The following is a 27,771-nucleotide window of genomic DNA, read 5'->3' as shown; positions in this document are numbered from 1 at the left end:
GGTCTACAACCCAGGTAGATGTACTTGAGCAAGATGTGGGAGTGCTGTTAATTCTAGTTCATCAGAACTAGAATTAGAAATCCTCCTTTCTCTCTCTGAGAGCAGGGCTCAGGCAAAGGACTTTGTTCTGAAGAACACAAGAGCTTCAGGCTTTATTTAGACAAGTCTTGTCTTCATTTAAATAGAAGTTGTATTCACTGTAGTCTCATCTGAGCTGGGTACAAAATGTACAATTACATAGCTTTTAAAGGAAACAGAATTTCGTGGGAATACTGAATAATAATTTTTCTTCCTCCTTTGAAGATCAAACATCACCCTTAATGTTGCTTCTGAACATGACAACAGGCAGAAAGACTGTAAACATAGTAAAAGGGCTCTTCAGAATTTACTTGCTAGTTTGGGGTTTTTTTCTATCCTTTCTTTTCATGCATGGTTCCGAACTGTAGTCACAAACTCAGCTTGAGAACTCAGAATAAATCACAGCATATTCAGGGTGGAAGGGACCTCAGAAAGTCTCTAGTCCAACTTTCTGCTTGAATCAGGGTCAGTTGTGAGATGAGACCAGGTTACTCGACGCTTTATCCAATTGGTAGCCTTGAAAACTTATAGCTGGGGAGACTGCACAGCCTTCCTGAGCAACCTTTTGCACTGCTGGACTGCCTCATGGTGACAAACTTTTTCCTTATATCCACTCAGAAGCCAGATATAAAAAGTCTAGGGCTTCAAAAGGAGGAGGAAGAAGGAATCTGTCTCACTTACATTTCCTACCTCCATTCTTCTCATTTGTAACTTTTTCCCTCTTATTCTTCTCTTTAGCCTCTATTTTAACTTCAGCTGTACTACCTCTCCTAGTGTCACCGGTGTGATGTATCCATCTCCTTTGAATGTCCCACAAGCACTTCTCTTTAAAAGTTTGTAAAGATGGTGACAAAAGTAACCACAAAAGGAAACTAAGGCAAAGAATGCTTTTCTGGTAGCACTATATTTAAAAACCTATTGCACCCTTGACACTCAAAGCCTGTTACGGATGGTAAGCAAAGGAATACGCTACGGTTATTTTGCAGTTTTCCTTTTCTGTTTAAGGATAGCATAATATGTGTTAAAAGTGTATTTGAAAGATTATGCTACCAGAAGCTACGATGTAATGAATGTTTTTTTCAGAAATGTTAAAATACGATATTCTACAAACTGCTTCAGTAGGAAAACTGTTACAACATGCATACAGTTATTTCTGAAAATTTTTTTTTTTTTTTTTTGCAATTTTGGTAGGTTAAAGTTTGGTAAGTTAAGTTTTGGTTAAAACATAATTTGTTTCTTGTAATATCCCAGAGCTGAACCTCTAGTTTTGCACCTAGAGGATATTTTATAAAATTAATAACAAAGATACCATTTTTTGTTAGGATAATAGTTGTAAAATTAGGAATCAGTCTAACAAAACTACCAAAGTATGCAGAAGGAGGTTTTAAAAGATTATTGTATGGAATTCAGTGGGTTATTCGAATATTAAAAGGTTAAGATCTGCCTCGAAAGACTTGAAAAAAGTGACCGTGGATTTTATGTCTAAAGTCTAATGAGTTTAAAAACCGATTGTATGGTATAAAGACAAAGTTCCTCTGGATGTAAAGTCAATAAGTTGGTCTCTCAAGGGAACAATGCTGCAGTCAGTGTTACTACATGGTTTCACCCATGGTGTAGTGGAAGGCTGTACAAGTAAGGCGATATGGCCCAACATGGTGGCGGCTCACTGCTGTTCACATTAATAAAAACGCAGTGAAGTACTACTACCAGAGTCTCAGACCAGTGGAGCCAGGCGGAAAACACATAAATTAACTTGCACTAGTCAGTTATATTAAGAAAAAAACAGCTCATTCATATACTTTTCTGACTTACACATTAGTCATTTGGAGGCTGGGAGAATGATATTAGCAGATTTTGGCAGTTTAGTGACAGCATATCCTACTCAAAAGAGGAATTTAAAGCAAATAGGGTTCTTCGGCTGTTTTGAAAACAGATAGGAAAAATGTGGAGAATATATCCATTGAAATGGTGATTTGCCTTCAGACAGAGTAGTGTTCAATTCTAATGTCACAGCTAAAACTGAAGCAGGCTAGATTAGTGAAACTAACCTGTTCTGGGTCAGAAAGCAAGTTAAAATTGTTGTTTACAGATTTATTAGTGGGACAATATGAAATGATAGAGAAGCCAAGAACTAATTGGGAAATGAAAGGCAGTTTTATTACCCAAATGTATAGATGGTGGTTTAGAAAAGATGCTTGCTGATCATGATGTCTAACTTGAAAATCTGGAGATTATCCAGAAATCTAAAAAAAAAAAAATTGGAAACCAGTTCATGCAATCTCATTCACCTCCAGGAATAACTTGAATTTCTTGTAACAACTGGTTTGATAAATTAAAAAGATTTTAAAAGTCTTTCATAACAAATCAACTCACAGGTGATTTAATACAGTTTACTACACTGGAGAAATCATTGTATCCGGTTTTCTAAAAGGCAAATGTAGTAAGTAACCTGTGGTCCTCCTCATAGTCTTGTAAATTATGAATAAACTTGCTATATGAATATAAATTTTTCTTTTCTACTTTTTTCTTTCCTACAAATCTGTCAGCATAAAGAATAGCTGCTTTCAAGCTTTTTATCCTGAGCAAAGGTCATTTCTAGGAATGAATGTGCTTTTCTTGACAAGATGTGACCTACAGAAAGTGGATGACAGCTCCAGGCTTTGTTTGGGGTAATAATATTTAATGCAGATGAAAATCTTTCTTTCTGAACATGTATCACTTATTAAGATTGGAGTAACCATACATTTTTCTTGTCGTCTGGAATATGCAAATTAAATGCACTGTGGCAGTTAAAATTTAGTTACATAAGTCATCGAACTTGGAATTGAAACAAATTTTCTAGCTGAGGAAAAAGGAACAAGAAAGTTATGCATCTAGAATGCTGCGCATGTACCTTTTTCAAAAACACAAACCAACCAGTAATGGGTTGCTGGAAACGAATGGATGGTTGAGGAAAACTTTCTTATGAAGAACAGAATGGAAAGTTAAATTTTGCTGGGTTTCTGTGTGGAGAGAAGGGTACTTAATCTCATTCAAGGGAACAGACCATGTGATTGCCCAAATATTTGTAAAAATGCTTGTTATCCTCAGTTGGAAACTGTATAAATGCTACCATTTCTTAATAATATCTGATTTCGGTGCATATGAATGTCTTGCTTTCTTCAGCTTTGTTGATGCTTAGCATATGAAATACATATATTGGTCCTTTTCTCACAATTTTCACCCCAAAATTCATGCTCAAAACATCTTGGGGATAACGTTACGGCATTAGAAGTGCGTACAGAAGGGAACAAGGTTCAACAGACTTAAGAAGTAAAAAGTACTGAACTCTAGAATAGGGAAAATTTGCCATCAGAAAGCCAGAGTGGTAAGTGGAAAATATGTGTGCAACCCTGTCCTTCTCAACGCAAGACATACTTAAAATAATAGAGCATAGAGGTCTTGTCAAGCTGTTTAAAAGAGAAATCTTTTGTTCTAGGCCAATACTTATATGTTTAAGCTGCAGATAAACATTTGCTGCTCTGTATTTCTAGTTTCGTAACATTGTTCTGTGTGTGCAGTGATTTCTGAGACCCGAGTTAATATGCTTATCGTCATTGCTGTTTCGCAGAAGCCTTTAATAAATTTTAAGAAGTGAAGAAAGTCCCTTTGTACTTCCTTGTACTTTTGGGTTTTGAATAGGCAATGTCTGCTTTTGTTCCTTTGTTAATTGTTGATATTAATTGCACAGACGGGTCTTCCACTTGTTGAACTCTGCTTTGTACCTCCCAGTTTTTATCTCTTGACTGTTGCTGAAGGTATGTTCGATAGGTGTGTTTGATAGATGTTTGTACTAGGTGTTTGTGTAAGTCTTGCTATAATGGAGGTGTATAGCGTGTATAATGAGGTGTGTGGTTTACAGGATACATCATAGTTGCCTATTTTTAAGCAACTATGATGCTTCTTAGTGGCCCTTAATGGTGTTCGCTTGCCAGACCTCAAATTTCTGGCTGTTTTCCTCAGGGAAGTTGGGGGATTTTGAGACCTGAGAAGAATGATAGAGTGAAATAGTTCAGGTTCTATCCATGTTTGATTTCTTGGTCCTTTGTTATGCAGTGGAGGAACTTTGTGTTTCATGAATAAGGTAGTTATTAAGTGAGGAAATCCCCATTTCTTTGGTCCCGAGAGCATTAAATGGATTGTTACCTCAATAGCCACACCCTAGTTTACTAGTAACTACAGGGTATGTAAGGTATTTGAAGTAGGAACTTGCCATGAATATCCTGGTCAATTTAGCAAGGAAGAATTAAAAGAAGCTTTTTAAGTTGCATTTTATGGGAGCTTTGCTTCTGCAGCAGGTGAGCACCAGTGGCTGCAATGCCGAGTGTGCAGAGAGCCAGTGGATAACGCAGTTGGGCCTTTTAGAGGGAATGGCCCATTGGTATATTCAGGCTCCCATCTTCAAGCACAAGAGTGAAGAGATGTACATCTGCATTCTTATATTTAATGCCTATTGTTTTTATGCTGTGAAATACAAAATATGTAATCCACTCGTGTTTCTGTTGAAAGATATAAGCAAGTACCTTTCAAACTTCTCTTTATTTGTGTGTAGCCTCACTTCCCATCTTTCACTTAGGTCTCCAGACTCGGAAGATTGGTCCTGGGTGCGGTACCAAAATTAAATGGAGATACTGGCAAATATGCCAAAGCTGGAAATTAGGAAGCAAAATCACTTGTTTTGCCTATGATATCCTCATGTTTATGTCTCTTACTTTAAATTAGTTGGCAAACTCCCAGAATGTTTGAGGTTTGTTCAAAAGTAATACAGCTGGGTGAAAAACTGTAGCCACAGACATGATGTAAGCGATAGTTGTCATAGCAAAAAATACTGGTAAACTAATTTAAAAATATTAAGTGCTTTATTCATTTGCTGCTTTTAGTAGTTTGATCTCATATAGGCTGCTTTGACTGTGGACATGAATTCCACTGGTAGTGACCATGCCTTTTGTTTGTTCCAGGTGTACTAACTAAGAATGATGCTTTGTTGCAGGTCTGTCAGATGAATGAAAGAAATAGTGATTTTAGAGACTCACATTTTTGACTAGCTGTTCAAACACCGGATTTCTGGATAAGCAAACACTTCGAGCTCCATTTCAGTGAATGAGCAGCCACTCCTGAGATTGATTCAGATTCCTCTTTTTCCTTCCTGGACTTTTAAAGCTGTTCAGATATATTTTTATAAACAAAACAAAACACTCTTTCTATGCATATTATGCTGTTGACTAGTGTCTTCTAGGCATTAGAACCATTTCTTTGGGCTTGTCTTAACTGAAGGCTTGTTCAGTAATAAATACCTTTGTAGATACTAGTTGATGTTTGTCCCTTAAAATGAAGTAGTTAATTATTTTGTAATTGCTAGCAGTAATTTCTGTAGCCCAGAATAAACATTCCAGCAGCAGATATTTGTAATTTACTGTGGCATGTCTAGCCTGATCCCTAGGGTAAATTGCCATTTTTTAGTTTGGAAAAAAACAGTTTGGGATTGCCTAGCTAATTTTGACAGTTATATTTATGGCAGCATAATTGGTTCAGTCACCTTGAGTTTAAAATACAGCGTAATGTGACAAACTTATTTAACACATGCTTAGAAAAGGGTATGGGGGAGGTAATTGAAGAAACACATTGTCATCTTTTGGGACCGAGATCCTAATGCAAATCTTGGGGGGGGGGGTGTTGGTTGCTGGGTTTTTTGTTAGTTTTCTTTTTTTCCCTCTGTGTATCCTAAAACTATGTAACAGCCAGTTACGCTACAGTTACCTTGGCTGTCTTTCTGGAATTATTGGTTTGCCTTGTTTTTGTAATTGCCTATTCTGAAGGGAGATGGCCAAGTCCCACCACTAGTGTTAGAGTAGGACAGACGAGCCCGATAACTGCTGAGGATGAGGGCAGGAGGTTCGTCATGGTGGGCTCAAATAGTCAAAGCGGAGCTTTGTCTCACCTTTGGGCTGTTGGCACTGATGCGCTAAAAACCCAGTACTTCACAGAAGTTAACAAGCACTTCCCTGCTCATGGGGAAGAGAATCTCAGCTACAACTTTTCTTCGAGCTGAAGGATGAAAGTCCATGTTTATCACAGTATCTCTGTGATTACGCAAGTTCTCCTCCAAAATGACACTTGGAGGAAACCACAGCCGTGGTTGGGAAAATGAATCTGTGGGGGAATCTAATACCTCGTGGTCAGCTTGAGCAAATCCCAGAAGACAGGATGGGTTGTTCTGCCACTGAGGTCAGCGTGCTGAAAGAGCTGGTTTCCTATCTCACTTCCTTTGTGGGATTTGTGCCCATAGCAACACCCGTTGGCAGCTGTGAGATTGCAGTGCTGCTGCTGCCCAGCCCTCTGCAGTACTGCCTCTCTCGGCATACTGACCTAGAATACTGCCCTAGATCTGTTTCAGAGGATTTCTTTAATTTTCCCTTTCTGGCTTGTCAGAAACCCCCTCAGGATGTTAAATTGGTTGGTAGTTGCAATGTGATAAATTGGCTGCTAATTAGTTTTTTCTAGAAACATTAGTTCTTACCTTTTAAATTTTTTTCCTACCCTGCACTTGTCCTGACACTTTACTTTCTCTGACACATCAGAATGTTAATTAATCTTCTTCATTCATCTATTTGTGTAAATACAGATCCTGTAGGCTACCGTGTTGTTTCCTATTAAATTTTGGCTTTGTATAACTATAAACTAGGCAGTTCATTGATTATCAGCAGTTGCAAACATTTGTGGTGTCCCTCCATCACCAATTTTTGTTTATTGCAGTGCTATTGTTGTGATAAATCACAACACTGAGGCTTTCATGCACAGTAATTAGTATCAAGTTACTTCATACTGAAGTCCTTAACTGTCAAATATGAAATGCTGACTGTCTTTTTTTGGACTGTGCCTAAATAGGAGACATAAATAATACTGTAAAATAGGAAAGGATGCTGATGGCTAGTCAGAAAGGGCATTCGCCTTTGAAATGGTCAATGTAATCTAGAAATCATAGCAATCTGCTACTTGTTTAATGGCTTACACGGAATGACTCTTCTGGTCTTAGTCCCATTCTCTGAAGACAAATGACCACATCATAAAAAATACCATTAACACTTGCTGATGTCCTTTGAAGAAAGAAGTCTGAGAAGCCAACAACCGAATGCTTTTTTCAGCATCTCCGAATTCAGCACCTCTCCTTTCTTTCAAGATTTAAAGTTATTTGTTTTTTCCTTTATGCCAGCAGTTAACCTTCTCTCTGGATAAGTATCAAAATCCAGCTGTGTGAGAGCTGCTAGGCTTGTGTTAGCATTATTGGGTGTCACTTCAGTATGACACTGTGCCTTAGAGTTTCTTAGGTTATGGTAGACTCATCTTGTGTTTCAGCTGTACTTGCCTAGTGAGGGTTATTTGCATGCTATCCTTTCATGAAAGCAGGGTCCTGGAGCCGTCTCTGATTTGGCGGGACCACTTGCGATCTCAGAAGAACTCTGTCCTGAAAAGATGCTGTTCTAACCTTGTTGGCACTGGGTGTTTACAGTTACCTGTCTAGGTAAATGTTATATTAAAAAGATGTTAAAAGTAAATTTAAGAATATGTATGTTTCCGAAAGATTTTTCCACCTAATTGCTCCATTCCTCATGGATAAGAAGTTTCTACATTTCCTCCCTGCCTTGGTTTCCTAACTTCTCTGGTGCTGGCTTTCTTTTGTTTGCATTGCAGTCTTTGAAATGCTCATTCTTATACTTCCCCCTACCTCACATCGCATCAACTTTGAATCATTCCCACAATCCCTTTGTCCTCCTCCTAGGAGTTCCCTGGTATGGGAATAAGCTCCCGTCTTTCTCTCCTGCAGAACCTTTCTGCGACTTCCTCAGATTCCTCAATTCTTCCACTTCCTTTTGCTGCTTCTTCCAAATCTCTCCACCTCCACCCACCTGAGACCAAGATTTGCAAGAATCTGCATTAATAATTGACAAAAATGATTCTGTCTTGGAGTTTTTCCCCTTACAGCAAACTTGGTCTGGTTTCCACAGATAGAAGTCATTAAAGTTTAGTGATCCTTGATTCCCATTCCCCACCCAAAGGCCAGTTGGCTAACACACATCACCAACCTCTTAGCAATGGAGAAAGCACTCGTGATATAACCCGGGCATGGATAGACAGATCCTCTAAACTGTTGCACTTGATTTACTGAATATTTAAAGCCTCATTAAACAGCGTTAGGAAGTTCTGTTCTGGCACCTTAAGGAAGATTTGGGTTTGGAAGATTCCTTTACATACAGCTACCTTGATTACAAAGCAGACATCTGAAAACATGACTGTATATTGACAGTAAACGTGAGTCTAGTATTGTGGATCTTAAAATGTAGAGGACAAAACACAAATTTTAAGATGCATGGTTTCACATAGTCACTGTATTATATATCTAGTATAATTTTCCCTACCATAACCATTTTTGTTTTTCCTTTTTGTATCAAAGCCCCGCAAGTGTACAGTACTTAAGTCTGAAAATGTTGTTTTTAAAAAAGGTTGTAAAGAAATAAAAGAAAAAAATAAAAGCTGCTTGGCAGGAGTTAGCTAGATTATTTCCCGGGTATAATAATCTAGAACAAGATTAACATGCTATGTTGAATGCAGTGTTTGTGCAGTAGCATCTTGCTTTTAACTGATGATATCATGAGTGCTCTATTCCCAGGGTGAAATCTGAAACATTGAGCTTGAAACAAAATCTCTAGATATAATAACTGTCTATCAGAATATACTTTTCAGATTTAAGAATATGATTTGGGAGCTGTTTACAAGAGTTATACTTATAATGAAGAATTTTATCCTCAAGTATTGGCCTTCCCTTGGACAAAACAAAACTGTTTTGAAGTTCTAATATCCTAAATGTCCAAGTTAACTCATTGAATATAGGGAAGAGACAAATTTCACTTAATTATTTAACTTACTAAGTGTTAAGTGTTAAGCATATTAAGTGCTGAAAGTCATGAATACAGTTTGTAATGTAAGGAAGCCAGACACTTTGCAGACTTTTTTTATTCTTGAGTAATTTTTTCTTTGTTTTACCAATAAACCTAATTTTCAGGATGTGCTGAACATTAAGGAGGCTGAGGGGAGACCTCATCGCTCTTTACAACTACCTGAAAGTTTAAAAGACGGGTAGATGAGGCGCTTAGGGACATGGTTTAGTGGGCATGGTGGTGTTGGGTTGACGGTTGGACTCGATGATCTTGGAGGTCTCTTCCAACCTTAATGATTCTATGATTCTATGATTCTATGATTCTATGATTAAGATAAACGTGGTTACATAAATTTTACTTACAAATGTTGCTCACAAAGAAATAACTGTGGTATTTTCCTCTACCTTTCACAGGTACATAATTTACTTGAAATTTGTTCTAAAATACTTCTGTGCAAAAGTTAGATTCTCCATTAAGCCTGAGTTCTAAGAGCATAATTAAAAAAAAAAAAAGTTTATAAATATATGTATATTTTGAACTAGGATTTCTATATAATGTATTCAGTCTCTTTAATATCTTCTAATCATAGCATTTAAGATAATACTGAGCAGCTGTGAATCACTACTTAAGAAAAAATAAATACTGAAAGAATTCTAGATCGATTAGAAGTGGCCTAAAAGCACATTGTTTGTCATTAATACTTATTTTTAAAGGTGTGTACATAAATATTCTTCCTTTTGCAGAGACAATGGATCCTTTTGTAGTTCAGGCTTGGTCAAAATCAAGGAGGGGGGAGAAGTATCAACTTTGCAAGGAGGGTGATTTGCATACTGTTACCCCTTAGTCTTTGCTTTCTGTCAAATTTTGTTAAGCTTGCTGTGACCTACTTTAGAGTCTTATAACAAGATTAAGAATTCCAGTGAATTCTATGTTGCAGGCTACAGTAGTTTTAGCAGTTGTGTTTACATCACCACTTTTGTTTTACTGGGAATAATACAGTTTCTCATCGTAAGCCTTTGATTAAGTCCTTGATTCATTTTCCTTTACTGATTCTTATTTTTTCTTTGTTTGGTTGGGGGTTTTTTTGTTTGTGGGTTGTTGTTGGGTTTTTGGGGTGTGGTTTTTTTTATTATGTAAGAAAATACTGTCTTTTTTTCATAGTTTCTAAGTTATATCAGGCAAAATATTGCAGCTGCAGGTTCACACTGGCTGTTCCGGCAGTCACCTTTATGTTATGAATTCCAGGGCAAACCCAACTGGAAACATTCGTCCTGCACCAAAATTTTGTAAGTCATTGCCAGAGTATTCTTTTTGTCACCACGCTATGACAAAGACTGGTAGTGTCTTTGCTTTTCCCATCTTCGTTATACTAGAAATATGAGAAAAGCAAGACCCACTCTGACATTTGGGTATTCGTGGCTGTATGGCAGAATGTAGCGTCTTGCAGAGATACCAAAGTGACTCTGAAAGACATCTCTTGGATACCAAAATTGATATTAGATACCTTTGTGTGGTGAGTAGGCATGACTTAATTAGTCTGCTGAGAAACGGGTATAATATAGTATATATGGGTATAGTGTAGTATATTCTACAGTTGGACTCGATGATCTTAAGGGTCCTTTCCAACCTAAGCGATTCTATGATTCTAGTAGTGGCTATTTTGCCACTTGTGCTGCTACTTCCAGCTACTTCACTAGGAATCAGCATATGTAATTCTACCTGGGTCCTGTGTTGTAGTTTATGAATAATCCATAGTGTTGAAAGGCATTAATAATTTTATAGTTGAAAAAAATGGAATTAAGGATGAAGTTCTAAATTGCAAAAGGTATGCTTCCAAAGATGAAAAGAATTGGTTTTTTTTAATAAGGGAGGAGCCAAAATTGGAAAGCATCTCATTCAGTACTACCCTAAATTCAGGAGGCATGAGATAAAATACATCTATCTGAATTGCCCCAGTTTTGCTCTACTATACTTCGGTTAACTTTTTTTCAATAGTATTGGAATACATTAAATATACTTTAAGCATTATTAAAGCGGAAAAACCTACTCTAAAACATAAAAGCCAGAACACTGTTGTTCTGTCATCTAATTCCACTTCCCAGTGCTAGCCATACAAGTTTTAAACAGGGCTAGCATTGATGAAACCAGGTCAACCCTGAATATTTTATGTAAATCCCTAGTCCTGATGGAGCACGTTCATAGCTCAAAAGCCTACCTGGGCAAAGCAAGGTTGAATCATTAAGATGATATTTTAGTCTTGACTCGGCAAGTACTTGCCCTACATTACAATAATTCCATTAATCAGTTTAGTATTTGTAACGGAGACCAATCTCCACACTTACCGTCAGGCCCTTTCTGTGTCCTGGGTACTACTGTGCTGCTTTTACAAAGGCACAAATTAAAGGTCTCTTCAGTTTAACTTTTACTTCTAATTCATCCATCACTGTTTGATCACTCCTTTTACTGGTTGTTGCTTGTTATGTGCCAATGTTGGTGGTTGTTTCAGTCCTTGCAAAGAAAAAAGTAGGGGAAAGATTTGAAACAGTAAAATAGAAACAATAGGGTAGATGAAAATAAACATATCTAATTTCATAATCAGTACGCCAACTTTTTTTCAGAAAAGGTGAAGTGTTGGTAGGGGTATTTCCAAATAAAATTCATAGTTTGTCTCTTCTCGTGTCTAATCCAGCTGAAATAGAAAGGCTGCAAATTCCACAAGATGTGCTTGAGCAAGAATATGCTGTTTGGCTCGTTTGACATCTCCAATTCTTTTGGAGACCAAAAGCATAAAATTGTCTAATTGCTATACGTTTTAGAAAACAAGTCTGAAAAGTCCTAACACTTTACTTCACTGATTTTGCTCATATATAATTTCCTTTCTGTGACACTTCAGTGGTTTACATGCAAGCCTTCAAGGATTACGTAGGATTATGTTGGTCACATAGTGGTGTCTCTTTCTGGCACAAGTAACCAAACCACCAATGAGTGTAATTATCATATCCATTAACATTGCTGCTGGTTGGAACTAATGAATTTCAGTGCAAGCCCAGCAGTGATTGTTGGCTGACCTTTCAGATAATCCTAGTGAAGTGGAAAAGGGATTCCATTTAATTGGGATGGTAATTTTAGAGTTAATAAGCTGCACATTTTTTATAAGTGAGTTGAATATACTATATTTAAATTGTTTAAGAAAGTTAGAAGCCATGTTGCAACCCTTGGAGAGCCTCATACTTTCCTCTTCCTCCCCAAGTTTAACTGTGTATTGGGTTGCAAATGCTTTCTACTCCATAAAATGTCATTTTTCTTTGATTTGATCTCTTCAATTCACTGTTAGGAAGAATAAACCCATTACAGGCTAGGTGTGTTATTGATTATTTACACACCTGTAATAGTTTTAATTAGTGAGTAGGATTATGATACGGATCAAAAACTGCTGCTGAATCAAATCCAAAACAGTGTTTATTCATGTGTGGTGCTCCCAGTGATTCTATATTTGTGTTGGTATCTCAGCTACTTAAATTCAGAGGTCTCAGGCAAATTATTTTTTGAGAGAGGGGAAGGGAATAATGCAGAAATACTAAATCATACAGCTGTTTTAAAGCCAGATAAGTCTAAGGAAAGTTACTGTTGTTTTTAAAGTATGTTTGTGCTTAGCCATCTTCAGATTCAGCATTTGGCTTGGGTCTCAGGCAAATGATTTTTTTCAGTGGTTTTGAAAATCTTTTGTTTAAAAAGAAGAAATCTTCATATAGTAGACATGCCACATGATGTTCGTCTTATCAGTCCTAAGAGCTTGCTTCACTCAATTTTAAAAACATCCTTGCAGTCTACTGATGGTCTAATTTACTAATTTTCAACACCTGTGTATTGCTACTTAAGCTGAAGTTAATACTAGAAACTGCTTGGTGGAGTATAGGAACTGAACAACTGTCAGGCTGGATCAAACCACAGATGTCTCTTACCTGTCCATTAATCCTCTATTGGGAAAGTGTGTAAGAAATAAGGAAAGTATAGATTTAACCGTAGTTTTTAGAGACTTCCAAAGCCAAAGGGTGCATTAGGACTGTTGTACTTAAGTCCTCCTATATCTGTAACCCCTTTTTAAAACTTCTCCTATTTTTGACCATCACAGAGTTCTGACACGATGATGTTCCATAACTTGATTGTGCTTTTGTGAAAATATTATTTGGTTCATTTCAAATCTGCTGCCAGATCATTCATTCCTTGAAGTTATTATGCTTTGAGGGGAAGGGCATGATAATTCCATTTTCCCATATTGTTTGTGATTTGCACACCTCGGCAATATCTTGTCAGTTAGATCTCTTTTCTAGGCTCAGTTCTGTACCGTGGTGGAAGATGATGCATGCCCCCCTCATGAGCCTTCCTGTCTTTCTCTAACCAGAACTTGTTCTGGTTCTTCTTTTTCCATTAATTCCAAAAATGTGGAAGAGAATTTTCTGCAAGTGGGAGCCTCACCATGGATTTTGGTAATGGCAGAACTTCTGAGCACTACAGCAATTGGTTTTATATACGCTTTGGATACTATGCATTGATTGTCATCTGCCACTTTCCACAAGCTGAGTCTGATTAAGCAGAGTTTTGCTTATACCTTAACTGTAGGTTTTCTGTTTGCTTGTTTATTGTCATGGTGGCAGCTACAGCTGTTATCTGAAGCATTGACCTTTGAGATAGAGCGTAGGATAGGGTAGAGGTGGTCCACTTGATGCAGAGAAAAACTCTGACTTATCTGCTTATTGTGTCTTGCTCCTGCTTCTATGGATAGTGTTACTTCCAGACTCGGAAATAAATTTTTTCTTAGGCTAGATTGGTGGGAACTGTGGTTTCTTCACTTGTTTTTTTGCCTGGTGGATTCCTGAGCACTGCCATTGCTGTTGGGCAATACTGCTTTCTTCCTGCAGCACCGTACAGCTGCGACTTGGTCTTTGAAAGAAGAAAACTGGGTATTTAATAGTGGTAAATTATTTTTGTTGACATTTATTTGAGGAATAAATTGCTTTCTGAGATGTTAGTGTTCATAGCAGAGAGGAAAACCTCATATAAGGAATTCCCAGGGTAATTTGCAACAATCTGTCTTTACTTGCTCTGCGGACACTGCAATTTTGTGCATTAACTGCAGGACACTGACAAGACACTTTATGGTACAGTCACATATGTAATTATTGTTTTGGTTTTTATAATCGACAATAGTAAGGTCTGGGTGATTTATTCCTGCCCATTAGTTTCTGAATTAATATGTCCTTTCTAAGGGTGTTCAAACAAAAAGCAAAAAGCCCAATAAACTGGGAACCAGTTTCTGAAGGCAGATGTTAAAAATATTTAATGGCTGTGCAATGGGAAAAATCCATTCACGCTCCACTACCTGACCAAATAATTTGTTTAACCACATGCATAACAACCACAGGTTTGATCACCATGGTTTATCACTTAGTAAATGTTCATTTGCATAAAATTTACTTATTTGTAGAATCTCTTTTTGCAAGGGGTCTTCTGCTCAGGTTTCATATTCTTGTTTCAGAAGGGCTTTTCAAGCATGGGAGGAAAATACAACTTTGTCCTCTCCTTACCTCAGATGCTGGATAAATCCCATGAGGCCTTTGTTATTCTATCTGGATCCCCAGGAGGCTATTAATTGTAGGGGCAACCCCCCCCATATTTAAGAAAATGAATGATTTTAAATTAGCTTAATAATTATATCAGCTGTGTGTGATGCGACGTGATGGCCGTCTTGATGAATTATGGCACTGTGGCCAAGTCTAGCCCTGGAGTTGCTGTTTGTTTGCTGTCCCTGCCTGGGAGCAGTCCCTTCCAGGGCAGCAGCCTCCTGGGAGGAGGCTCTGCTCTTCTTTGCTACTGATTTTGCCTTGACTTTCATTTCCCTTCATTCCCTGCCTTGCCCATGCCTCTTTCAAGTGAAGTTTGGCAGCTTCTTTTCCTTTAAGTCTGCGAGTTTTGTACCTCGGTTAAGTGCAAAACAAGTACATAATGTGGCTTAATGGGCATGGGCAGTGGCCAAGTGGATAGATTGCAAATCTGCTTGATTTGAGTTAGCTTATTTCAGCTTTGTTCCTAACCTGCTGGCAGACACCGGGCTGACACAAGTCTTTTCACCTGTCTCTGCTCATTTTTCTTATTTACAAAATAGAGTTTTAACTTCTTGTGGTTTTTTTAAGAGTTTCAGGAAAGAGTCCTGTAGGTTCTTCCATCTGGAGAAGGATGGTAAAACTCCTTAATACTGAAAGAAAAGAAGTACCTGTGTCCGGTTTGCCTGGGACTGCCCAGTTGCTTGTCAAGACCTTGACTAGTTTCATTCAGGAAGTATTTCATGGCGGAGGATGATAACATGTGTCTCCCAGTACTAATTTCTTAGAGATACATCACTGTTTTCCATGCTTTCCTGGACCCGTGGTATCCCAAACGTATTCCTAGGCTTCTGTGCCAAATCCTAGAGGAAGGGGTAAGGAGACAACTGTTACAATGGCAGTTATTTTTAGTGACTCTCCCAAGGTGTTAAAAACCAAAAGAATCATCTTGTCTCTTGAAATACTCGTACATAAAAAGATAAATGTTCAGATGCAGCAATGAATTGAAATATAAACATTTAAAGAGGACCGTTTGCTCGTACGCTTCTTTCCCTCCATCACATCAAACAGAACAATTGCCCCCTCGTCAGCATTCTTCATTATCCTAATTGGTTGCATATACTTCTCAGATACATTTTTCTCATGTTCTTGTGCGCTTTTATAAACAGCCGCCAACTGAACCTAAACCCTCTTCACCCTTGATTTTGGAGTAACAGGCACTGTTCTTAAGCAAGCATGAGCAGAATGTGAAGGTTCTGATTTTTCAAGAGGATCCTACAATTGCACTTCTGAAAGTGCACCGTGACACCACAGAGATACTGTTACAAGTATACATCCAGGCAGGTTTTTTTGTTTCCAGAGCTTTGATTAGGAGAAAAGCGTGTGCACTTGTTACCTTTCTGTTTGGTCACACATCCCACACATGTGGGATTACGTTAAATATCCCTGAAGTTTTAACTTTACGGAGATTATGTATTAGTGATGAAACTCTGCAGGGCTAAATATACTGAATTCTGCTGGCTCAACTGTTGAAATCAGGCTGAAAAGTGCAGTGGTTATTTCCAACCATTAAACCTAATAAACCAGCTTAAAGCCAGAGTGGGATGTTTAAACTTGCATTCAGCAGTCTCTGAGGATTTTCACAGGAGAAAGTAGTTTTGCTTTATGAGTCCTGATAGTTGTATTCCAGTGTATTTGAAATGCCTCTCAATTACACTAGATCAAGAAAGTTCTGCCTCATTTAAGATAAAAAACATGTGCCAGGGTACTTGTAAGTGATTTGTAATCATTGTCTTTCTTAGTTGCACTTAATTCCACACCTTGCCAAACTGTCCTGTCTTTCAAAAGGTTTTCTGATACTGAGTTTGTATCTACAGAGAATTGGCTGACTTGTGGGACAGGCTACAGAAGCTCACAATTACAGTTTATTTTTAATGTCAGCTAAATTGCACAATTTGCTTATTGCATAAGTTGGTAGGGCTTTTGTTTCATTACTGAAGAAAAGACTACTCATGATTAAAACCATATTTCAATAATTTTTGATGTGCAGCAAAAAATTGACATTTAATGAGCATGCATTGTAAGTAGCAATGTGGTTAAGGCTCATAGCTTACAAAAGCAGAATAATTTCTTGAGTTATAAAATGCTAGAGAGAACATTGCAGGTAGGTTAAAGTCAAAATAAACAGAACTCTTAGTGGTAAAATGAAAATACTTAAAATAAATTTATAACGAAATGGTTGAATGTCAGAGAAATACAGATTACCAGAAGACTAAAACTCATCTTAAATGCAATGGAACCAGACAAGCTGAAAAGTAATGGCATTGAAAATTGCAGGATGTATTGATTTTTTGGGGTTGTTTTTTTTTTGTGCGTGTGTTTGAGTTCCACTGGTTTTCCAGTGATTTTTTTTAATTGTCTTCCACCAATGGCAGGTCAAGTACAGAGTTAAACCCTGCTCTTCCAAAGGAAATAGAAGAAAACTAGACAGTGTTTCCACAAGGTCATTTGATGGACCTGTCTGTTAGAAAAATTTTGCTGTGGAAGATGGGTGCTCTATCTCTTTTGTCTTAGTGAAGAAAACTTATGCTCTGTTTTTCTTGGCTTCCTTGAATGCTATTTATTACTTGAATGGGAGTAAACAGTGAAATATTAAAGGGAAACCAGTCTCATTTGCCAAAGTCTTTGATACCAAACACATGGGGTTTCTCAGCTACTGTACTGTTGTCTAACCGTGTTCCCCTTGGGTGGCTCTGATAGTTGGTGAAGAGTAATGCTGCAGCTTGTGCAGCAGTCTTGTTTTCTTTGCAGTTCACAAGACTACAGCCCTTCTGAGCTTGGCTTTGCACGGCGCTACTTGCAGTTTGTTAAAGGCTGTGAAATTATGCCCTCCAAGTTCGGAGCAGCATGTTGTGTTATAATGCTTTTGGGGAGGAAAGAGGAGAATGGGGAAATGTGTGGTCATTAGACTTTGGACCATACCCAGTGTTCTCGCATTAAGTCAGCATGAAATTGTAACGATGTACTCTTCTATTCAAGGCTTACTTTAAAATAATCGTCTTCGTATTATTCTGAAAAAAGTTAAGTGTTTTCTGGGAGATATCCCCTGTGTCTATGATTATGCGAGGCATTCAGTTTTCCCGTTCAATTTCTGCTGGCTTTGTAGGGATATGACAGGTAGCCAACGAACCTTCTGGCATATACAAAAGTATCACCATGGATCTGGTTTTGAAATCATGTAGAACTTTGTGTCTCTTAATTTTAACTTTTTGGAGGTTTTGGTGAGCACTACCTCATGCTTTAATGAGGTCCAAAATGCACTGAAGAGTTGTCATGAGATCTGGTATCTGCGATCACAGGGCTTTGTTGGTTTCGATGGACCTCAGATGATGCACTTGTGCTGTGAATACATTAACTTCCCTTCTTTACCATACCTGACACCTGCAGGAAATTACAAAAAACCCTGGCGGTTTATTTGATTTTAATCAGAAACTTTGGTTCCCCAAAGCCTATGAACGAATCATGAAGACTTTTTCAAGTTAAAGTTAAATAGCAATAGCTCTTTTCCTTGATCATGCTATTAAAAATTAAAGCAATTACTTAAGAAAGTTTGAAAATGCTTAGAACTTTGGAAATACTTAGTCTTAATAAAAGTCATAGTGAATAACAGTTATTTTTAAGTAAAAAAGGTTGTTCTCATAGATAATGTCATCTTAATGTAATCTACTTTTTTCCACTTACTCCTTTCTACTAGCTGGATTTTTAAGCTGTTGCTGTTTCCAAGTAGTGAAGGAAAATGGCACTTAATCCACACTTACTGTTCACGATGGCAGTCTTAGTGCATCGATACTGCATCTGTAGCTCTACATTAGAGAATTGTAAGTGAGACCAGCTGGTTGAACTGCATGTAAACTAGTTCCTTTATTATAATTTGATTGAATGCATGAAATCTATACCTCGCCTTCTACCGTGATGCCTCTGAAAGGTTTTACATTGACGTTCCTTCTCTGTAGAGAAGGAGACTCCTGAGCAAATTCATAGAGAGGAGCTGTATCATCTATTCATAAACTCTAAGGTGTACTAGATTTTCTACATTTGTAAAGACCTGTTTGTTTTATTTTCTTTCTACTTTTAAATTCCTGGTTCCAGAACTAATGCAAATCACGAAATTGCTCTTAGCAGGGACAAGATGTAGTCATAACAAGATGCAGCAGGAGTTCAAGAAATATGAAGGGCTTAACTAGCTATTTCATAGAAGAAGAAAAACAATTCATGAAATCTCATACCTGCAGGGACGGGGACCCTGGTGGTACATGCTGGATTATTCCAGTTTTGGTGTTCTAGATTGGCAGCCATTCTCAACAGCAAATAGGTGCAATCACTCATTACTTTTAGTGCTCTTTTCTAAGATATAGTGCCTAATAGCTTGGGTACCCAAAGGAAAGGGTTACAAAAATGTTTGCAGGTATTGGGAGAACCGATCAAGCTATTATCAAAGAGATGATAAGGTTCCTGCCTGTAGCTGAGATGCAGGATGAGGAGAGCTTGACAAATGTTCAGACAGTCACACTAAACTGATTATCTATGTTAGAATTGTCCTGTGGTTTTTGGCAGCATTGTAATCGGGGATTTGAAAGTGATTACCTTCTGAATTCAAATGTTGAGACCAGCACAGGAGGGAATACAGTCTGCTGCAGCTCTGTGTCCTTTGTGTATTTCAGACTTGGCATTTGCCTTATCTGTATAGGTAGCTGGTGCTATTAGCAATAGGAATTCCAGATGGTTTTGTTTTTCAGACAAGTGAAGAACCGTTGTATATAAGTATTCTACTTTATATAGTATTTTCAAGCTTGGACATTGATACAAACTTTTTTGATGATTTTTGATGTGCCTTGAGGTATTTTCATGAATAGCTGTTCAATAAATGTTCTTATTAGGAAAATTCCATGCAAGCACTCAGCTCTTAAGAACAATTGACTGCTGCACATGAGCAGCACTTGAGATGTTCAAAAGCCACACGTGGCTCAGGAGTCCTGGATTGTCATCATCTGAGCTATGTGTTTGATCCTTTTAATTGTGGTGTACATATGCAGGCGAGAGAACTCACGTTCTTTCCTTTCAATATAAATTTGAGAGTGTTTATCCTCAGTAATCTGTAAGAGATTTAAGGATCACTTCTGTTATTGAAACTAACATTCATATAGTGTTTATTGAAAAGAGATTAGTTTGATTCCCAACCCCCTGCCTCCTCTCCGCTTTTCTGTCACTGTCTTCATTAGCTTGTTTTTGGTTTGCAGCAAGCCTCCTAAGGTATCTGTAGGCAGCACAATGCATTACTGACAGATGCCTGAATTAACTCGGGTGTTAGAAGCATGAGCATGTAGCTATGCTATCATGCCACTCCATCCAGATCAATTCATATATAGGCAAAGCTCAGTGCACGTGATGGCCTTTTAGAGTAAGCTTTGGCCATTCTGCATTAGCAAAGTTGTATGCCTCTGTGTGTTTATGCTTCTAAAAATTCTGCCTATTTAGAAGTCTAAAAAGGTTCTTCAGCTTCTTTTGAGGAGAAGAAGCTTCATCCTAGAAAAGGTACAGCTAAGGTGCAGGGGGGGTGACAAGAAATTGCATGTTCAAACTTTCCCACAAGAACAAGGAGACATGAATTTTTAAGTGGCACTATAAAACAAAAGGAAGACTTTTTTTTCCATGAAACATATTCAAACTGGAAAGCTTACTGTGAGTTTGTGGACACGGACATGACGATGCATGTAAAGCCCGGTTAGGCAGATTCATAGAAGAAGAATCCGTCAATGGTTGTTGAACACAGAAATACCATGTCTGGCTCAGGAGATCCCTGTGCCACAAAATACTGAGAGCTCTAACACTGGATGCTTGCATTGCTTGCCAGTGGTCAGTAGCTTCAGGCATGAGTTTACAAACAGTATCCTGGGTAGAGTGGTTGGTCTGATTTTTTTTTTTTAATGGCTGTCCCGATGATGTACTCTCTCTAAGGTTGCATTTTCTGCAGCTGCTTACAGTGCCAGATGTCTGTTGTATTTACTGTCCATAAGTACATATCAAAGGATAGTTTTTTTACATTTCTGCAATAAAGACCACTGACTCAGAGCCTTCCTCAAAGGTAATATATACACATCATTACTCATCAGCTAAAAAACTGCATAAAAACAAGCTCAATTTTCCATCATAAAGGAACAATGCAACAGTAAATGATTGTTTTAACTAATATAATAACAACTTTATAATGTTAGAAGCTCCCTGATTTCATTTATTACAGCTTTTTTGATTATTTTTTCAACTGTTGAATAGAAAAGAAACCTCTTGAAATGGTTGTACCTGAAAGTCTCAATCTGGTGAAAGAATGGCACTTTAAGTGCAGAATAAAAACTTTAAAAATTGCTTTTGCCACTGAGAGGACCTGATTTCAATTATAGCAGATAATATCTGGAATCAATAATAGCTTCCGGTCATCTGTTAAGAGGAAAGGAACAATAATGAGTTCATGAGCCTCCTGACTTCTTACATGCAGATCTCCAGTTATTTCAGGCATAAAAATTTTAGGAATATAACCCCAAGCAAAACTTTGAAGTGGGCCACCCACCTCTGTTACCAGCTAATCAATTCCTTTTCTATCAGAGCATCTTGCTCCCAGTTAAAACCAGTCCCTCTGACACAGTGTTCCCACCCTCCAAATCTGTTATTTTCCAGTGTGTTTTTACCACATTTCTGTGTGGTTCATATGCTACCTCTGATAGTTGGGGCATCATGACTTAGGGCATTGAACTGGAGTCTGTTTTTCACTCCAGCACAATATGGCCAAGTAATTATTAAAGTAATTATTAAAGTAATTGCATTTTCCTACCCCACATCCTTCCCCCCCATCTCTTTCTTCAGCTGAAGGACTGTTTTTTATTATGTGAAACCTGAGTCTGCTATTGTGGTACAAATGTTCATTTTTGAGGTATTAGTAGTTGCTGTAGATGTTGCTTCTACTGCTGTTGATTCCTTTATATGTGGGGCTCTACGTCCTGCTACTCGGCTAGGAACTGCAGTGTACTGCGTGTCTCCTTTCGTAGTGTTGAGCTTAATTTTAACTTGTGGCAGGCGGGCATCTTGAGCACCATGTCACATTGCACCCTTTGAGACATTTTCATCTCATAAACAAAAAGTCAAGCCAGCCATGAAACCCAGCATGCTCTTGGTGAGTCTCAAATCCGTCTTTATAATGCTAACTCACATGTAAGATTTGAATGCACTAGTTGCAAGTAGAAAAAGAATCTTCTTTTATTTTTTAGAACAGCAACGCTATCTGTGCTCTAGATGAGCAGAAGGTGAGTTCCTGCACCAAAAAACTTAGTTTAGGCTTTAATTAAGACCTTGGGCTTGGATTGATCTTCTTCTACGCCAGGTGCTTGCATATGTAAAACTGTCCAACAGTGAGCACAGACAGGCAGTGATTTGGATGAGAGCAGAAAGATGAAGTTTCTTTTGAGAAGCTGAGCATAAGAGCTCCATCAGATTATTCCTTCTCTTTCCTCTTTTTCCTAATTGCAATGGTGGTCTGATATGAAGGTAAGGATTGGAAACCTCTTTACAATTATTCACACACATCCTTGTAGTGAAAAACTTTGTGAAACACATAGAAAGGATGTCTTGTAAGGTCTTATGTCACATTCTTGATTGAACTGACTCTGTTATATTGAAATGTAGGAGAAGAATATTAAGAAAATATTAGCACATTTGATTAATATTAGGAGTTAATCACAGAAAGGTAACTTAACTGGTTATCTCATAAAGATTCTTCTTTTTCTGATTATCTCTCCATCGTTCTCATGGAAATTGGTTGTTTCATAACTTGGGGTTCACTGCACCTGTGATACCCTAAACATTTTAAGCTTGGCATTAAACCCAAAGCTGCTTTAATATTGCATGTCACTGTAGTTCTCACCATATGATTTCACCTTCTGTATGGATTAGGTTTTTGTGTCCTGTGTTGTTGCCTTGCTTTCTTATCCTCTGAGTACCCTTTGGCAGCAAGAAAATATTTAATCATGCCAGCTGGCTGCTGTATTTGAACTCAGTTTCCAAAACACTTCTGAGAATATATCCTCCTACAAACTTCTATTGTGGAGTTCCACATTCCTCCTGTGGCTGAGAGGTGATTGAAGAGGGCATCAATCACTATGCCTGTGCTTGAAACACAAACAGGACATTTATATGACCTTCAGGTACTACAATGACAAAAAAATGTATCTAGATGTAAGTGCTTTTGATACTTGGCTTCCTGGGGACATGCACATGGACAGCACATCTGCAAAGACTGCAGATATTGGTAGGTGAGCTATATTCAGAGTGGATTTCTCTTCTCCTGTCCGTCCTCCTTTTCTAAGGTCTCTGCTATCTGGTTGCAATGGAAGTGAGAGAAGATGATAACCACACCAGCTACTGTTGTTGTAAGAATGAAAATGGTGCATATTTGATGCACATGGCTCAGTGAATGCTGTGTATATAAAAAGTCCAGTTCTGTGAGTATGATAAATGTGTACTGCTCTCAAGTTAGGTTGAGAACACCTTAAGCCATGGCCACTGCAGAGTGATTAATTATATACTTACTACTACTAGGAGAAAGAATTAAGGAGCATCTGCAAAGTGTTGCAGAACAATGTGGTCATTGGAGGAAAGGGCAAGAGGTTCAGTACATCAGATTTATATCATGGCTTGGTTAAGAACCCTGTGTCCTCTGAACCCTGGGATCCTCTCTGGTGGAACTGTAACTACCTACTTCCATGACTTCATCATTATCCTCCCTATAGTCTACTTATGTATATACCCCACAGATAAACTAAAAAGGCATGAATAACCACCTTCTGTCTCGGTCCCAATTCTGTAACGTGACTTGAGCAGTAGAAAGTTAGCCGAGTAAACATTTGTGTGATAAGTTTATCAGTGGATTCCCGTGCTTTGCATTAAATTCTCTGCTGCTCTGCAGTGCACTTTGTTTTGGGTGGCATTGCTAAAGACCACGGGCTGCCTGTTTTGAGCCTGACCTCACTGCAAGACCTCTGCAAGAATCCAGCCAGTTCTGTGCGTGGATCGGGTGAATGTGCTGGCTCAGTGGTACAGGTGATGCCCTTGTTTCTTTCTTTCTTTTTCTGGTACTCTGCAGGCTATCCTTCTAGAAGATATTTCAAGATATAGTTTTTTTCTTCCATACGTACTCTAAAATGAATTCTAGCTATTTTCTACACTGTGTCAGATTTCAATCTTTTTTTGTCCTAAAAGTTTTTTTTGAAACTTCTCTTAAAAAAAAAAAAAATCTTTAACAGACCTAGTAACTAAGTAATAAAAACTGAATGTCACAGCAAAGTCAGATCATAACAATGTGACAGGATATATTGGGTCTTAAGGAGAAAATTACTGTCACTCTTTTTATCTCGTGGAGTTTAAAAATAAGGCATCGCACAAGTGTAATAACACACAAGGGTTTGGTTTTGTTTGGTTTTGCATGCTGCTTCCGTTAATTCCTTAATTTTATTTCAGTGGCTGTAGGTGCTATTTTGGCAGGCTTCATAATTCAGTTTTGCTTCTTGCAAGCTAGAAAGGTGACCAGAATGACTCCTGTCATTCCAGTGCCACAGATGAATTTAGATATACATTGTATTGATATTCAGGGGGTTTTGTTTTTATTCTAATCTGTTCCTAGTTAATAAGCTGTTTTAATTTTTAGATCTTTGTATAAGAATTAATTGAAAAATTCTCATTTTTCAACTATTAGACAAACTTTTTCTGTACAAATGCTGTCTTGCAACTAACCCTCTTACAAAATGGTGTACTTGTTCATGGTGGGGGAACCAAAGTAGCTCTTTTTATTTCATAATGCTTATCTCAGGGTATTTTAGTTCTGTGTAAATACCTTGGAGAGTAGGAGGAGCACTGAAATGAATAGAGATTGATTCAATATACATGCCTTCGGGAAGAAAAAAAAAAAAAGCTCAGTGCTACAAATACTGGTCACGTGTTATATCAAACTCTTGGGGACTGACCAGGCACATAATCTCACAGGCTTTTTTCAAAGGGATAAATAAAGACCGTGGGTTAAGCATAGTTATAATTTAGTGATGATTGAAATGATGATTGACTTCAGTGATTTTTGAAGCCTTCAGATTCTGAAGAAAGATTTGGCAAAAATGTACTTTTTGTACATTTTTATACATGCCATCCTATAGTACAAACCATATCCTGTTGGTTTACTCTTAAAATCTGGAACTTTCTGGCGAAGACTCCCAAATGAATTTTCTGTTTTCGTGGTTGCTGACAGCTAATCTCTCCTGCTGCCTTTGACGAACAATGTGACAAGCACAGGCAGTGGATGACAGGTTATACTGTGTTTGAGCGAAGTCTCTGCCTGTGGTGGGAGAGACCTCCGACAGCATGCAGGAGCCGCCAAAATGGATTGTTGTGACTCAAAATCTTGCAGGTCCTTTGGTGGAAGAGTAGTTACTTTATATGCATATCTGCACCCATGGGGTTTCCTTTTGGCTTTTACATGTGAAGATTTGTTCTCACGCCTCTGAGTTGGTGGTTTTTTTCCTTTGCTGTGAGATTTGGGTTTTCCTATCTAGATGGGTTTTCCTATCTAAGACTGCTGTTAGGCCACTAAGTAGTTTTGTGCATCGTGCCCTGCTGATATTGGTAGAAGGCCATTTTCCTCTTCAACTTCAAAATTAAGCTCCAAAAGAACATTACAATACAGAGAATCACAATCACTATTGCTGGGTCTCATGGCCTGAATTAGGCAATATTTTAATTTGGAATTTCAAATACAGTAAGCACAGGGTTGAATAGCTGAATTGCTGTCTAGCATGTCAATGGATTTTTAGCATTTGTAGGAATGAGCATTTTGAGTGGCTTTTGAGCATTCTATTTTGGTTCTGAGTGAAAAAAATAGCTGGCTATTTTTTTAGCACTAACAATATAAGACTTCAAATTTGACCACTGTAAGTATTTGGGAACATCACTGCTCTGGTGGACGTTTTGTTTCTGAGGCATGTTTGACCTCCAGCAAGGGAAGCCCATTTCTGTAGCTCTTGTCCCAGCCTGAGCTCATGACCTGGGCTTCACTGGCTTCGGGGAGGCTGCAGGGGAGACTGTGTGTGCGCTTAACGTATTTTAGTGACCAGCACGCTTTACTGGTCTCCACCCCCTAACCATTTCCTCACGTTTGGGATTATATGGAGTGTTGGGTCTATAGCGTCCATTAAGCGAATGTGAAATAAGGTTTTCCTTTTGTGGTGTGTGGGTGGTATAGGTGGCAACAAAAATATTGGCACTTTCAGGTTGCAAAATTCTGAGGTCTGATATGTGTTAGTGTGAGCGTTTGGAATGAAACAGCTTCTGTCCTTCAGGGTAGTTATGGTCTAGCTAACAGTGTTCTCCAGTACAAGCTTTCCATTCATGTATAGTAGGTCTGTAATTGTTTCGGGTTTTTTCCAAGTCCTGTATTTCAAATTTTCTGCTCATAAAAGTGGCTTAACCTCTGATTCTTTCTACAGCTTATTAAATTTCAGTAAGCCTGTTTGTTCTAACAGTTAAATTCCCCTGTTAATATACTATTTTTGTTAACAAGAGGAATAATAATTTCTATTTTAATGTTGTAAATAATTGAAACATTATCTTTTTCAGTAATCGCTGGTTTTCGAGGGACGGTCCCACATGGCCTGTCACTGGAGATTGGAGACACTGTTCAAATATTAGAGAAATGTGATGGTGAGTTCACAGGTTGGAATTCCAGTGATAATGAAGTTTTGTATACTGTTGATTTGAACCCTATTACTATTCATTTATTTTCTTAAATTAACACATTTTTTAAATCAATAATATAACACATTCTGGCCTCTTCATTTTTTTCACAGTTCCAATGAGCTCTAATCTCTGTAATAATTAATTGGCAATTCATTATTTTATTTAATCTCTCTATTTAATAAACATTCATAGAGGATAACAGTTAAAACAGCAAGGAGTTCTCATTGTGATTCTTCTGCTTTCTTGGTATTTCCAAGGGAAGCCTGGCTGCCATCAAGACCCTTTCAAATGAATTCAAAGTCATAAGTTTAAATCTTAAAGCAGTTTAAACATTCTCTTTTGCCTCTGTTCTGAGGTAGAGAATACTAATATGATTTTAGCAAATGTCCGTTACTAATGTAAGAGAAATAAAATTGCATTTTTTTCATAATCTGCCTCTTTAATATGTTACCTAAGGCTTGTCTGTCAATATGATTTTTTGATCATTTAGGATTATATAAGTGTTTTTTGGTTTCATATCAGGATTATATGCTGTTAACCTTGTAAGAAATTTTCTTACAGAAGGCGTAGGATCTGTTCTTTTGAATCAGGTATATTATGAGTTTTGTATAGTAATGTGGTTGATAGATTTAGGACATGAAGTCCAAAAATGATTTATAAATGTTTACAGTGAATATGAAACCATTTCTCTTTTGTCTGGTGTGGTGTCTAGTGCAAAATATACCTGGGTTACATTGTTAGAAACATTTGGGGATACAGGGTTAAAGACTAATTCCTGAAATTGTGTGAATTAAGTCATCTGAATATGAGCTGGTTTAAACAAAATACCTTTCATTGTATGGAAAGTCTTTTAAATGAGTGCAGTCTGACAGCACTGCGTAATTGTGATATCTGTCCAAAAGGGAAAGATGAAATCTGTTTTACATATGGAAATGGTTTGCATACTTTAAAAAGCAAAATGTTCTTTCTTCACAGGGTGGTACAGAGGATTTGCCTTAAAAAACCCCAATGTTAAGGTAAAGGTCAATTGCAGTTTTGCATTCTTTGGCAAAAATGTATATTTACTTTTTAAAAGTTTATAGTCTCCATGGAAGTATATGATATTTACTCTTAAAAGAAAACTAGAGCTTAGTGTTAAGTATGTTATTGGTACTGCTTTAATTAGATTTGGAGATGGATTACACTTCTGAAATGCTCCTATGTATTAGGATGATTACAAATCCGAGGCTCTGGTGAATTTTCTTTTATTTCTGATTTTTTTATTGTGAACTCAGAGGAAGCTAAGTTGAAGGGAGAAG

At 37.7% G+C, this 27,771-nt stretch overlaps 1 protein-coding gene across 1 annotated transcript in view; it reads left to right on the top strand.

The window, feature by feature from the left end:
- Window positions 1-22,963: 22,963 nt before the first annotated feature.
- DOCK4 (dedicator of cytokinesis 4) overlaps window positions 22,964-27,771 on the top strand; it is a 167,659-nt gene continuing 162,851 nt past the window's right edge. The window contains exons 1-3 of the mRNA XM_009327700.1: window positions 22,964-23,003; window positions 26,354-26,437; window positions 27,449-27,489. Of these exons, the coding sequence (XP_009325975.1) occupies window positions 22,964-23,003; window positions 26,354-26,437; window positions 27,449-27,489 (165 nt within the window). The remainder of the gene's footprint in view (window positions 23,004-26,353; window positions 26,438-27,448; window positions 27,490-27,771) is intronic.

The sequence above is a fragment of the Pygoscelis adeliae genome, unplaced genomic scaffold (genome assembly GCF_000699105.1).
Source record: "Pygoscelis adeliae isolate BGI_AS28 unplaced genomic scaffold, ASM69910v1 Scaffold113, whole genome shotgun sequence".
Classification (NCBI taxonomy): Eukaryota; Metazoa; Chordata; class Aves; order Sphenisciformes; family Spheniscidae; genus Pygoscelis; species Pygoscelis adeliae.
Note: the sequence above shows the minus strand (reverse complement) of the source record. Positions and strands in the feature narration are given on the sequence as shown.